General features: G+C 41.2%; 1 protein-coding gene across 1 annotated transcript in view; it reads right to left on the bottom strand.

The window, feature by feature from the left end:
- Positions 1-15910, bottom strand: part of CDH12 (cadherin 12) — a 456943-nt gene that overhangs the window by 246749 nt on the left and 194284 nt on the right. The window contains exon 3 of the mRNA XM_040432577.1: positions 13341-13635. Within this exon, the coding sequence (XP_040288511.1) occupies positions 13341-13635 (295 nt within the window). The remainder of the gene's footprint in view (positions 1-13340; positions 13636-15910) is intronic.

Below are 15910 nucleotides of genomic sequence, written 5' to 3'. Positions count from 1 at the left end.
AATAATCATAAATCAAACTTTCACTTTTTAATACTTGGTTGCAAATCCTTTGCAGTCAATTACAGCCTGAAGTCTGGAACACATAGACATCACCAGACGCTGGGTTTCCTCCCTGGTGATGCTCTGCCAGGCCTCTACTGCAACTGTCTTCAGTTCCTGCTTGTTCTTGGGGCATTTTCTCTTCAGTTTTGTCTTCAGCAAGTGAAATGCATGCTCAATCGGATTCAGGTCAGGTGATTAACTTGGCCATTGCATAATATTCCACTTCTTTCCCTTAAAAAAAACTCTTTGGTTGCTTTTGCAGTATGCTTTGGGTCATTGTCCATCTGCCGTCCAATGAGTTCTGAAGCATTTGGCTGAATATGAGCAGATAATATTGCCAGAAACACTTCAGAATTCATCCTGCTGCATTTGTCAGCAGTCACATCATCAATAAATACAAGAGAACAAGTTTCATTGACAGCCATACATGCCCACGCCATGACACTACCACCACCATGCTTCACTGATGAGGTGGTATGCTTAGGATCATGAGCAGCTCATTTCCTTCTCCATACTCTTCTGTTCCCATCACTCTGGTACAAGTTGATCTTGGTCTCATCTATCCATGTTGTTCCAGAACTGTGAAGGCTTTTTTAGATATCGTTCGGCAAACTCCAATCTGGCCTTCCTGTTTTTGAGGCTCACCAGTGGTTTACATCTTGTGGTGAACCCTCTGTATTCACTCTGGTGAAGTCTTCTTTTGATTGTTGACTTTGACACACATACACCTACCTCCTGGAGAGTGTTCTTGATCTGGCCAACTGTTGTGAAGGGTGTTTTCTTTACCAGGGAAAGAAATCTTTGGTCATCCACCACAGTTGTTTTGTGTGATCTTCCGGGTCTTTTGGTGTTGCTGAGCTCACCAGTGCGTTCCTTCTTTTTAAGAATGTTCCAAACAGTTGTTTTGGCCACACCAAATGTTTTTTCTATCTCTCTGATGGGTTTGTTGTGTTTTTTTCAGCCTAATGATGGCTTGCTTCACTGATAGTGACAGCTCTTTGGATCTCATCTTGAGAGTTGACAGAAACAGATTCCGAATGCAAATAGCACACTTGAAATGAACTCTGGACCTTTTATCTGCTCATTGTAATTTGGAGAATGAGGGAATAACACACACCTGGTCATGGAACAGCTGAGAAGCCAATTGTCCCATTACTTTTGGTCACTTAACAAGTGGGAGACACATATGCAAACTGTTGTAATTCCTACACCGTTCACCTGATTTGGATGTTAATACCCCCAAATTAAAGCTGACAGTCTGCAGTTAAAGCACATCTTGTTTGTTTCATTTTAAATCTATTTTGGTGGTGTATAGAGCCAAAATTTTTAGAATTGTGTTGATGTCCCAATATTTATGGACCTGACTGTATCTCCATATTCATTAGAGAGGTGGAGTTACAAAACTTGAGAGGAAGCCAGCATTCATCTTAGAAGGAGGCTGTGAGAGACACTGGGAGACTGTGTGAGCAGTAAATCCGACGGCATCCAGGTGTGAGAGTGACCAGAGCTTCAGCTAAGTGAAGCTGATCGTGCCCAAGACTCTGATCCTGTCCAGAGGGAGGAATATTGCTGCCTGGAATGCTGATGAGAGCAGAGGAAAAAAGCTACATACACTGTGGTATCCCCTTCTTGTTGGAAAGATATTTGCTCGGTTCAGAGTCACCAGCGGATTACAGTGCTGGTGCCTAGAGACTGAGACCAGGCATGTTGTTAGTTAGGGTTTTTGTTTTGTGTCAGGCCACAAGTGTTATACTGTTCATTGCAAGGACTCCTTAACTTAAAACAGACATTTCACCTTGGAGAGCTGATAAATCCCCACAAACTCAAGCCATGCTGGCATTTTGCTCAGAAGGAATACTCAGGCACGTGCTACAGGACGTTATGAGAGGGGGAATACTTTAAATCTGTGCAAAATTGTAAGCTGTTGTGCTGCACCACAGGCTAGCATGTACCGCACACCCATACAATGATTCTTGTTCTTTTAGGGTAATAACAGGTAAGGTGTGGCAGATTAGTTGTGCCCGCCAATAGCTAAATTACAGAATTTTCCTCCTGCATTCATCAGAGAGCGCTGTATTGTGCAGCACTTGGGTCTCAGCCTTCAGGCTGGGTGTATGTAAATTTACCTTATGATCCCAGCATTTGTGGTTGTGTTCATTACCACGTTTTAGTAAAATTCTGTTTTGGCAAAAGATGGTATTGGAGTTGTTCTCCTCGTTCGTGACTTCCCTGTATCCTGGGGAGTAGTGATGGACAAACATCGGCCGGGACAATTCGCGAACGCGATAAAATGTTCGCTAACCGCAAGTTCGCGGTGGGCCCCATTCACTTTACAGGCCCAGCCCTGTTGTTCTGACAACTGAATGTCAGCAGCGCTGCCTGCCGGCAGAACATGAGAGACATACGTTTGGCACCAATCTGTATGAGTATACATTGGACACTACTGAACCAATTTTTACTGCATTGCAGTGAGTGCCCTTTTGCTTTACTACAACAACTATGTAACGTCACATGTTCTTCTTTAATTAAAGTATCAAACTTCTTAATCAATAAATATCACTCCAGTGAGCCCTACAAGCAGGATTTTTGTAGCACTGTACAAATATCTAGTGGCTTACCAATCTTTCTCAATTCTTTGCTGCTATCAAGATGATTTTATAATACAGTAATCCAGCAATAAAACACAAAACAGACCAAATTATATATACAGTAGATGTGTTAGACTTTGTGATTTTCTACATTCATAATACAGTATATAAGGTTTTTTCTTATATCTTGACCATTCTTTGGTGAACTTGGCTTTCAAAGGGGTTGTCCAAGTTATTTTTTTAGTTCTTTGTATGTCTCTAGCTAATCAAATGTAAGGGGTTTACAATGTACTTACTTCATCTACAGTAGCTCCTTTCTCAGATCTCACTGAGGGTCACATGACCTGTGATGTCAGCTCCTCTCCCTGCTCTGAGGATGTCCTGTACACAAGCCTGAGAGAGCAGGTCTGTGTCTGTTCACAAGACATCACTGTGCTAGCCACGCCCCCTTGCACTGCCATCTGCTGCTGTCTGCCCTGTGTCTACCTCTCCCTGGATTCTTCAGGAAACTTTAACCCCTTCCGCAGCACATATTCAGGGCTGGAGGCTTTGCTGAGCAGGTGCAGGCAGTGAAGAGACAAAGGATCCTCATGCTGCAGACACAGAGCTGACAAACTGGAGGAGTTCTGCAGAGCATTGCACAAGAACAGGTAGGGGGGAGATCATGTGTGCATCAGCAATGCCATTGTACTGCTAAGGCCTCATGCACACGACAGTGTTTTTTCACTGTCAGTGATTTGGCTTCAGTGGTCCGTGTCCGATTTTGCTTCAGTTGTGTTTCCTTGTGTCTTCCTTTTTTTTTGTCTGACAGGGGGAAAAAAAAAGGTAGGTTAATGAAAAGTGTAATTTTATTGCACCAAGGTCTTGAAGAAAAAAACGGACACGGACGCGGACACGGATGACATACCAGTTGTGCATCCGTTTTTTTTTGATGGACCCATTGACTTGAATGGGTCCGTCCTCCGTTTTCCACTGACAAGAATTGGACAGGTTATATTTTTTTGACGGACTGGAATCACGGATCACGGACGCGGAGAAAAAACGGAGGATTATCAGTTTTTTTTCACAGCTCCATTGAAATGAATGGGACCTCCGCTAAACTGTGAAAAATGACGGAACGGACGCGGATGCACACAACGGTCGTGTGCATGAGGCCTAAGACTTGTAGTCCTACACATACAAAATGCTGCTGAGTATCCCAGCAGTCAGACATATCACTCAGGGCAGCACTTTTATTCACTCTCTTTGCAGAGCAAGGGGAGGGGCACAAATATTCATGAGGAAACCGCAGAGGTTCTTGTTATTGCAGGTAAACAAAGGGCCAGAAGAAAACTAGGGAAATGAGGAACTAGCCTTAAACTTGCTTAGCGTATGTACATATTACTGACCATCAGATTTACAGTGCAATATTTTATTTTTTCTCATAACTCAGACAACCCCTATAAGGACTGATACAAGCCTTCACATACAATGAAAGTAATGTGCATGAGTTCTTTATCACTTTATGTAACCTGGTAGAACATGCAAGAAAATCAATAGATGAATTATTCATTTCTTCAAAACTGTAATTTGGCTTTCATGTAATGAATAAGATAGAATTAAACTTTAGCTAGAACACACAGCTTTGGGCAATCACATTCATCTGTGTAAAGCCTGCAGTTATGTAGCCCTAAGTATTGAAATTAGTTTTACTTGTACTAAATTGTGTATTTTATGTATTAATACACACAGGCAGGCGAAACATCTATCATTTATTACATCTGTAGAGTTATTTAACCGCTTCAGTCAGGTCTCATTTAATTATCTTTCAGAATTAAATTCCACTGTTCAGTGGAAACTACTGTATATTGACATGATTATTTACGAAGACACCAAAAAGGAGAATCAAACAGGAACAATTCCTGTCCCGATGCACGTTAGCACATCTAAACCAAGACTAAGAAACTGTGTTGGAGAAAAGAAATAGGAAAATGCAAACACATTAGGCCTCATTCACATAACTTCAATGGATCCGCGATCCTCTCGATGGGGCCCACATATAGGACACATGCTATCTTTTCCAGAGTGGAAGCATGGACCTAGAAACATACGGAAGCTCTTCCATGTGCTTCTGGACTGTCAATAAAGAGGGGATAGGGTCTGGCAGAGGAACCAGGAGGAGTAAGCGTGCACAAAGTGGCTTGGGCCTGCCCTTGGTGCACTTAACTACTTATTTGCATATGGATTAAAAGTACCTTTTCTCCAAAATGAAGCAACAGATTGGTAAGAGTGATGTATCATTATTTTCAGCTGAGCTAGCACTACAAGGCTTTGTGCATGGGTTAACAGATGATTTTGCTTTCAAGACATTAATGGTACAGGTCTAGAATATGTCATTAATATCCTATAGATAGGTGCTCATACTTAAAATATTACATTTGTTATTCTATTTGACTATAATTCAGCTTAATCCACACAAAGTGCACAGGTGCTAAGCGCACACCAAAAATATGTACAAAATATCAATAGTTTATTAAGGATGCAAAGAAAAAACAAACATTAAAAACAATTAAAAAGCATCCAAGACCGGATGCACAGTGAACAGCACAAGCCCTGAATAGGGTAATATCAGGAGACCAAAAGTGCTCTGAAAAACTCAATTATACAAGAACATATCGATAATGTATAAATTACATCAAAGTGCATGACATTCCAGTAAAAAATAAATAAAGCCCCACAGAACATGTGCCGTGGGGATGGGTGGCACCCCACGTGTATCACCGTCCAGCAGCTTCTCCCTTCCCCATGGCACATGTATGTACTGTATGACCTTATCTATTGTTTTTTTGTTGTTGTTTTTTTACTGAAAAGCCCTGTTCTTCATGGGATTTTCACATGCCTTGCAGTGCTAGCTCAGTACCGGTGTACCTTGTCTCTTTATGTCGATAATACATGGCAGCACTCTACGATTATTTTAGAGGTGCCTGCCTCTTTTGTATGCTACAATTCTGATTAACAGATTAGCTTCAATAATAGATTATACATACCCAAAAAAAACTTTTATTAATGTTTTTGGGTGAAAAAAACCCTGGAATTCTGCTATTGTTTTTTGGGTTTAGCTTTTACAATGTTTACAGTGTGATTTATTCTGTGAGTTGTTATGTTTTCAGAGATCCTACATTTATGTACCATGGGCACAGCTACAGTATTCCTGTCTCATCTTTATTCCGTAATAAATCTCAAGGTGTGAAACACCTTTGTTTTATTTTCCCAACTAATGTTGCAAAATTCCATCTCTACAATTTTATCTACTTCTTTATTAGGCTTCTTTCACATTAGTGTTAGGTTTGTCCTGCAGGCTGTTCTGGCAGGTCTGTACTAACGCTTGCACATTTGTGCTGCCAGAAATCCGGCCCAGCCCCATTCACTATAAGGCTGCGTTCACACGGGCGAGATTTCCGCGCGGGTGCAATGCGGTAGGTGAACGCATTGCACCCGCACTGAATCTGGACCCATTCATTTCTATGGGGCTGTTCAGATGAGCGATGATTTTCACGCATCACTTATGCGTTGCGTGAAAATCGCAGCATGCTCTATATTCTGCGTTTTTCACGCAACGCAGGCCCCATAGAAGTGAATGGGGTTGCGTGAAAATCGCAAGCATCCGTAAGCAAGTGCGGATGCGGTGCGATTTTCACGCATGGTTGCTAGGTGACAGTCTATAAACTGTATTACTTTCCCTTATAACATGGTTATAAGGGAAAATAATAGCATTCTGAATACAGAATGCATAGTACAATAGGGCTGGAGGGGTTAAAAAAAATAAACTCATTAACTCACCTTCTCCTCTTGATCTCGAAGTTCCCGGTCTCTTCTTTACTTGAGTTGTGGGCTAAAGGACCTTTGAGTTGAGTTTACTGATGAGTTGTGGGCTAAAGGACCTTTGGTGACGTCAGATCTCATGCTCCAATCACATGGTACATCACCACGGTGATGGACCATGTGATTGGAGCATGAGATCTGACGTCACCAAAGGTCCTTTAGCCCACAACTCATCAGTAAACTCAACTCAAAGGTCCTTTAGCCCACAACTCAAGTAAAGAAGAGACCGGGAACTTCGAGATCAAGAGGAGAAGGTGAGTTAATGAGTTTATTTTTTTAAACCCCTCCAGCCCTATTGTACTATGCATTCTGTATTCAGAATGCTATTATTTTCCCTTATAACCATGTTATAAGGGAAAGTAATACAATCTACACTACAACTAACCCAAACCTGAACTTCTGTGAAGAAGTTTGGGTCTGGGTACCAGTGTCGGTTTTTTATCACGCGCGTGCAAAAAACATTGCACCCGCGCGATAAAAACTGAACATCGGAACGCAATTGCAGTCAAAACTGACTGCAATTGCATTCCTACTCGCGCGGTTTTTCCGCAACACACCGGGACGCATCCGGACCTAATCCGGACACGCTCGTGTGAACCCAGCCTAAAGCAGGCTGCATTTTTTTGTCCAGCTGCCTCTCGACTTGCTTGCCGTGCTGCAGCCGCATCTCCCACCCATCCCCATATAGTGTGATAGCGTTCCACTGCTGGAACAGCCTGCATACAAGCCTAATGCTAATGTAGCCTTAGAATTCAGTCTAAATTCATGCTCTTTATGTATAAGAGGTATAAATAAATGCTATTAGGTTAAGAATATGCCTTCCTCTGACCTTTAGCAAAATATAACCATAATAATTAGTGATGAGCGAATCAAAGACTTCTATCCGAATTTCAGGATACATTTATTTTGCCACAAAGCCGAATGTCCTCGTGTTTCTCGGTAGTGATTTGATTTAACCTGAAACAGTGTAAAAATGAAAAAAAAGTGATACCTGATCCATTTGCTCTCAACAGGCCAGCAGCCGCTATCTTGCTTTAAGGTATGGAGCAAAATCTCACGCGGAGTGTTTTTTTTTGATTGTACATTTATTAATATCAGATGTCTCAATCATGTATGAACGAGGCATCTGAGGGTACAATGAAGGGGGTGGGTGGGAGGCGCAATCGCCGTTCCCTGTCATTGCACCCACTACTTACAAAGAAATGCGCTTCGTGATGAAGTAATTCATCACAAAGCAGATTTTTTTATTTTATTCGAAAAAGCAGCAGAATTACATTTTTAAATACTTCGCTGATCACTAATAATAATGCCTGACCAGTGGCACTGTGATTATACTGTATCACCTTAAAGGGGTTATCTCATGAAAAGTATTACTATGTAATGAATAGATCATTTCAAATAAAGATTATATATATATATATATATATATATATATATATATATAGAAAATATTGTTTGTTTTTTAATGTATACTAATTGAAAAAAATAAATAAAAATGTCATTGTTATGGGAAGGTTTCCTACTGGCATTTTTCAGCAGGATAATGTTTGCCCACATACAGCAAAGGTGGTACACGTTCTGATTTATCACCGAACAAGTATTTATGGGACCAGCTGGGGTGCCAGCTTCTGCAAACTATGAGTGTGCAGGGTCTACTGGGCCAGCTGTAGTATCTGTGGGCAAATGTGCTGCAGAATAACAAGCAAAATCTATATACCACCATTCCTAACTGTATCTCATCTTGTATCCAGGCTAGAGGTGGCCCAACAAGGACCTAGAACCTTCTTTCAATTGTACAATTTTCCCTAATAAACGTATCTTTTCACTTACATATATCATCCTTTATAAAGTTTCATTCAAATTCAACAACTCCTTCTTGGTGTGTTCTTGGTGTGATACATTTCCCTCTCTGGTGGCACCCCCTGCTGTTTAACCTTATGACCCTCCTACTGCATTCAGACATGGAGTAATTTGCTCAGCAGCTTCCTTCAGTGGCGTTGCGAGGGCGGTGCGGCCCGCACCGGGTGACACCAGTCTGATGGCGCTGGTGGCAGGTCACAGGGAGATGAGCGCTTCCATTGTGGAAGCGCTCATATCCATAGTCATCTGTATCGCTGTCCTCAGGACAGCGATACAGATGGCTGTGCTGCGGTGGGGCAGGGGAGGGAGAGGCATCTCCCTTCCTCGTTCCTCTGATAGGCTGCCAGAAGTAGGCACGCAGTCTATCAGAGGCCGATGCAGGTGGTGTGATGACGTACAGCACAGGACACAGGCTGGAAGAGGCCTGCATCGCATCGCTGACATGGAGCTAAGTATAACTGTTTTTAATTACTGGCACATGAGGGGGGGCTCTTGTTACTGGCACATGATTGGGGGGCTGTTTTTACTGGCACATGATGGGGGGCTCTTATTACTGGCACATGATGGGGAGCTTTTGTTACTGGCACATGATTGGGGTGATCTTGTTACTGGCACATGATTGGGGGCACATTTTACTGGCACATTATTGGGGGGCATCTATGGGGGCACTTATTACTGGCACATTATTGGGGGAACTTATTACTGGCACATTATTGGGGGCACTTATTACTGGCACATTATTGGTGGGCACTATAGGGGCATCTACTGATGCCACAAAGAAGGGGTATTTTATATGGGGGGCTCTGTACAGTAGCATTTTATACTGGAACACATTATGGTGGGTACTATGGGGAAGGGGGAGAGAAGTACTATGGGTTAATCTATGGGGGGCACTAAGAAGGGGTATTTTATACTTGCAAATTATACTTGCAAATTATGGGGGACACTTGCAAATTATGGGGGACACTGAGGGCATCTACTGGGGCACTATATATGGGACATTTTATACTGGTAAGTTATGGGGGGCACTAGGAGGAAGGGGGGAGAGGAGCACTATGGAGGCATTTACTGGGTGCAATATATAGTTGTATTTTATACTGGCACATTATGGGGGCACTATGGGGACATCAGCTCAACTGGGGACATTACAAGGGGGTATTTTTTGCACTGTCACATTATAAAGGAGAATTATTTCTACTGGGGGGGGGCATTATGATGGGCTTTATTACTCCCCCATGGTATAAGCTCCCTAGAAGCAGCACCAGCCTCTCCCTGCTCTGCTATCCCTCTGCCCCTTTTCCAAACCCTTATTATGAAATCTTTCTCATTAGGATAAAACACAACATCAGCTCCGCCGAGCCCCCAGCCAAAGTGTTGAAGTGGTGTCCGAGATCCCCAAGGGCCAAGCCAAGTAATTATAAGTTTTCATGTGAAATATGTTTGTTATACACATATAGCATATACTGTGCCACATAATATACAGTATACCTCTACACTGTGTAGTCTGTTCTATAAGCACCATTGTTTTGTGGCAGCGGACAGAAAATAATCTGGAAGTGCCCCTCCCGAGATCTGGATCCGCCACTGCCGGGTAAGCGATCTGACTGCTAGCCCCCCCTCCCCTCCGTCGGCAATCCCCCACCCCACGTCAGACTTTTTTTTACTGACCAAACCCCCCGTTATCACTTGGGTCAGTCGGCAGGTTTAGCGAAGGACGTGAAGGGACGTCAGCGGTGCCACGGCGGCAGGGCGGAGCTTGATGGACGTCCCCTACGTGACTTGTCCACACAGGTCAGAACACGATAACCACACGAAGAAGCGGTCACCAGAAGAAATTGAACAGCATTTGGTGTCTCAGTCAGCCAGCCAGCAAAAGTGGGGTGCACCTGACCTAGGTGAGCTGCTACCAGGGGGGAAAGGGGGTGCTGGGGCTCTAAGCTTTGGGGACGGGGGGTCTTCTGAGCTAATGGATGCCCCCCTACGGCTGTAGCACACCCATAGCCCCATATATGGCTAAAATATTATTGCTTCGGGGGAGGGGGGTTTGGCTTGGGGGGGGTGACACCATTTTCTACTGCACCGGGTGACACCAGACCTAGCAACGCCACTGGCTTCCTTGTTCCCTTCCCGTTCCATCAGGCTGCCACAATGATTATATAGAGCAATGATCTCATATATAGCTATATTTCTCTCTAGACAGTGGTGAATGAAACTATGAATATATTATATTCCATATGTATCTCCCTGTATAGATGTGAGGAAGGGCTTAACAAGAGCTGATGGCAGTGCTTCCTGTGAGATACAGTCTCTTGATGAGCTGATGCCCACCCACAGAAAGAAATATGAGTAAAGAAAAATAAATATTGTAAATTTTTCAGACAACCCCTTTAAAAGCTTCTAATTGTATAAATCATATAGAGTATTCACTAAAATGATTATATAAGTGGTACCGTATCTTAACCCTGTATATATTGATTAAGCTAATATTTCTACATGTCAAATAGTTGATGCAGATGTGGCACCTACTGTACATCTAGTAATTTTATTGTCCTTATAAAAGATATTAAAATAACATACTCAAAGCCACTTTTACTGAGAAGTCTGTGTTCAAAAATGTAATACTGATAACCCCAATTGTAGACTTTTGCGTGCACTGTACTATTCTCATTATAATGATAACAGTATAATTATTATTTTCGACACAAGAAGATAAAATAGCCATAGCAATTATTGCTGTGCTCCTTGCCTATCCTGCCATGCTCCTTGACAAAGCAAGAGAGCATAAAAAATGGCTGTAGACCAGTGTAACTTCATTTCCTGAGACTGCTTTAAGCTACAATAGAGAAGATTCTTGCTGCTACTGATTGCCTTGGCTATTTTTGCCAGACTGACCAAACAGAATGACATAGGATTGTGTGAACCCCCACTCTGACCAAAGGTGCAGTAGAAGACAACCTCATTTAGAACTGTCTTTGGAGCTAATCACTCTGTGCATCTATTATATGTTTAATTACCAATATCCCACTTGGCCTCAGTGACATGATCTGCTGGACAATGATAAAAATGTATGATGTTATTGAAATTTGACATAGAGATGGAATATAAGCCTTTAGGTTCATTTCCTATGCTGGGTACTAGAGTTGAGCGAATCAAATCCAATGAAGTGGAATTCGATCCGAATTTCAGGATAAATTTGATTAGCTGAGAATCGATTTAACCTGAAATAGTGTAAAAAACAAAAACAAAAAATCACACTTACCTCCTCCATTTGCTCATGACGGGCCAGCCACTGCCTTCTTGATTGAAGATCTCGGCCAAAATCCCATGCGTGGTGAGGTAGGACGTCACCAAGCTGGCGTTATGATGTCATCTCGGGGCAAGAAAGATTTTGCCCCAGATCTTCATGAAAGATGGCAGCGTCCAGGCCGGGGCGAGCAAATGGAGGTGGTAAGTATGATTTCATTTTGTTTCTGTTAATTTTACACTGTTTTAACTCTCAGATGCCGCGATCATGTATGAACACAGCATCTGAGGGGTACACTGACAGGGGGGCGGCGCTATCGCTGCTCTCTGTCATTGCACCCACTACTTACAAAAAAATATGCATCATGATGAACTAAATCCTTATGAAGTAAATTTTTTTTGTAAAATTCAGCGAAGCAGCCAAATCCAATTTTGAAGAAATTTGCTCATCTCTACTGGGTACAAAGAAACTCATTTCAACTCTGTGTCCTGTGACACAAGCTCTATACCAACTTTGATCCATCTAAAATTTCTTCCATTTTTGCAAGACAAAATTATCTTGCTGGAGATAAATGAGTAGCAAGCTGCACCCTGGTCAAGCTCCTTCCGAAAGACAAAACCCAAAACTATTTCAGCTGTTTTGCAAATATCAAACAAATCACTATTACATTACAGCTTCAACCTATTGATAAATCAGCTACAATGTATCCAAATAAATCACTTATTTTATTCCCAATTTTTATGTATATCTTTACATACACATGGATTATCATCAGTGTAGTTGCTTATAAAAAAGTTTGTACAGAATGGTAGATAAATAGATGTGGTTTGTACATTATGATTGCAGAAGTTGTATTCCAGAGCTAAAAAAAAATTGTAATAAATAAAAAAATTGAAAATGCACACTCTTCAAACAAATGCCATTCATGTCAGTTTAAAAAAAATGCCTCCCACTCATTACGATTATCATTTCTCAAAGGGTTTTCAGCTTTATTGCTGTGTGTTGCCAAAGGCAAATCCCACCTGTTCTACATGCTGGATTCTCAAAGCATAAATATTCAGCACCGAGCCTCTTTGCATAAATACAGGTGCTATGCTAGAAAAAAAAAATGTTCTGCTTTCTTTGTACAATTTATTACATTGTATATCATTATATTGCATAAATAAGTTATAAATATGTTAAGTATTAATATGTACAGCACATAATGAGAGTAACTAGCAGTGGTCTCCAACCAGTGGTTGTCCGATGTTGCAGAACTACAACCCTGAGTCTCTGTGCTGATTTTTTATTTCTTTTTTACCAGGCTACTAGAGTAATGAAACTTTAGGTGTTTCCACAATTATTTAGTACAGAGAAATCTGCAACGCTAAACAGGGTCATATAAGTCACTTTTCTACAACTCTGGCTCATTGAGATGTTCCTATTTCCGAGAAGTTGGGGGTTGATGTTCTCTTTATTTGACCTCTGATTTGTACCATAAGGATCTATGAGTCATCACTGGACCGACTAGTCTAAGTTTGATAGTACATTATAAAGATGTCATCATAAAATTAATCTGTTCTGGTAACACAGTAACATAAGTGCATTTTTCTTAAACAAAAGACACTTAAAGCTTTTGGAATAACATGTGCAAAATGGACCTTTATTGTCCATTACTTATGAAAGATAATTTTATTGTAATAATTTTATAGTAATAAAGCTTAATAAAGTAGAGCAAAGACCTAATTTCTGCAATTTTTACTCACCAACCGGAGACATTTCGGGAACACTGGCAACATAAGGGCCATCCAAAAACTTTGGTTCATTATCGTTAATGTCCTGAACTTTGATAATGAATTCAGATTCTGGCTCCACTGGTTTTCCAGTAACTATATCCACAGCTTGAGCACGTAATGTATAGAATGGTTTTTCTTCTCTGTCCAGACTTCTAATAGCATGGATATCACCTGTAGTATCATCAATTGTGAAAATTGTACCAGCTCCATCACCTAAGAGGGTATATTTCACTGATCCAACGCCCTTGTCCACGTCAGAGTGAAGCTATAAAACACAAAGGAAAGAGGTCAAATGTTTAATAGCCTGTCTAACTGTATGATGTATGGTACGTGTTACCAACAGCTTTTCATATTATACCGTATGATTATTAACATCAACAGTGAATTGATAAAACTATTTCCATTGATTTTGGTATATTCTTAGACTTTTGTTGAGACTAAGGGAGGTACAGTAGACTACTATAGTAGTCTTCGTTATAGTTGGAAGTGTTATACTGTGTTGGGTAATTTCTTTACAGAAGTAGTGTTTCCCTGATCTATGCGTTGCACTGATCATGGGGTTAATGCGTTATAGAATGGATCATTGAGCACTAAACAAGTCAGTGGGTAGCATGAGTTAAAATAGCCCAATACTGTTACACAGTTTACTAATATCACCAGCATTATTTTGCCATTTCATTAATAATGAAATCAACTTTATTTTATTCTAGAACAGCTATTATTATTTCAACAAGGTTTATGAAAGGTCTAAACGTACAGTATTTCTTCTGCTATTCTGTTCTTCTGAAAAGACCTGTCTGTATCAGTAGCAATCACATTAGCATACATATGTGTGTTGGAAACTCATTTGTAGAACAGATTAATATAATACATGTAATTTATTCACCAGGCTATTTCAGCTGCAGGTTCTTCTTTCCACTTTCAACAGTTTTAATAGTACAGATGTTGTAGACTGTCATTTATGCAATTACTCAAGCATAATGAGCCAAACAACAAATAAAGTTCAATGTCACAGCTTTTTAGTTTGCCTTTTTCATGCTTTTAAAATGTTGTCTCGGAGTTTGAAACCTAATCCTTGTGATCAGCTGTTGTCACCTGCAGAACACTTGCAGCATCACATGTTAGCAATTCAAGTGACTGTCCATCCATGTAATGGAAGAATGAGACGGGTCCAAAACTATTTTCACAAGCATTATATTTACTATTTATAGTACTTTAGAGTATTTTTTTTTGTTTTGTTTTTTTACATTGAACAACCATGTTTGCATTATAAAGCTTGCAACTGTGCAGGAAGCCAACTCATGGTGGATTGCTTAGTTAGGTCCTCAAATTTCTTCCCCACAGCTGTCACCCTACTTAACTCAGTCCCCCGCTGAACCCTTTCCTCCATACTCACGTAACCCTCTGCACTCCTCCTCCCCTCCATCCCTTACTATGACCTTGATCTAGTTGCTATAGTTGGGACACTGTCATAGCATAAGTCTCTGCTATAGTATGTACATTGTTCACTATTACAGACTGTCCATAGCGCTACTCTTCAACTTCTGGAGCTATATTCATAGCATTTTGCAGATCTGTTTACTATACATCTGTAAATTTGTATATATGTAGCGCATCTGTATAACTTGTTCATAGTAAATCTGTATACTGTACTTGTTCTAAGTACATCTGTGTATTCGCCGTCTGTATAGCAATAGAACAGTTTATCTGCAGATATATATATATTTATGTATACATCAGAACATCTGTATATCTGTATATATGTATACATCAGTACATCTGTATATTTGTCCATAGTACATCTGTATATTTGCTCTCTATATAGCAATATAAACACCTGTGTACTTAACTTATTTATATCATAATCTATACATAACTATTCCTACTTTCTACACTATCCTTATCTGTATAAAACCATAAGAGACTCGTACGCATGACTCCTGCCATAAGAGACTCTCACGCATGGCTCTCGCCATAAGAGACTCGCACGCATGTCTCCCGCCATAAGAGACTCGTACGCATGGCTCCCGCCATAAGAGGCTCGCACGCATGGCTCCCGCCATAAGAGGCTCGCACGCATGACTCCCTCCATAAGGGACTCGCCCGCATGGCTCCCGCCATAAGGGACTCGCACACATGGCTCCAGCCATAAGGGACTTGCACACATGGCTCCCGCCATAAGGGACTCGCATGCATGGCTCCCGCCATAAGGGACTCGCACGCATGGCTCCCGCCATAAGGGACTCGCACGCCTGGCTCCCGCCATAAGGGACTCGCACGCATGGCTCCCGCCATAAGGGACTCGCACGCATGGCTCCCGCCATAAGAGGCTTGCTGAAGTGGCTCTTGGCTTAGAGGATTTCACAATTGACATCGATATTGGTAGGTCATATGGCCATCTGATACTATTTTCCATGGCACACCTTTCAGAAGTTTTCTTTTGTTAATTTATATTTTACAGATTAGTACTTGCGGTTCATTTCAGCCTCATTTTATTAAGAAGCTTTACCCCATGTCTTTGTCTTTCTAGGTTATTGAGT

This window comes from Bufo bufo, chromosome 5 (genome assembly GCF_905171765.1).
Source record: "Bufo bufo chromosome 5, aBufBuf1.1, whole genome shotgun sequence".
In the NCBI taxonomy this organism is placed as follows: domain Eukaryota; kingdom Metazoa; phylum Chordata; class Amphibia; order Anura; family Bufonidae; genus Bufo; species Bufo bufo.
This window is presented reverse-complemented; position numbering and strand designations above follow the sequence as displayed.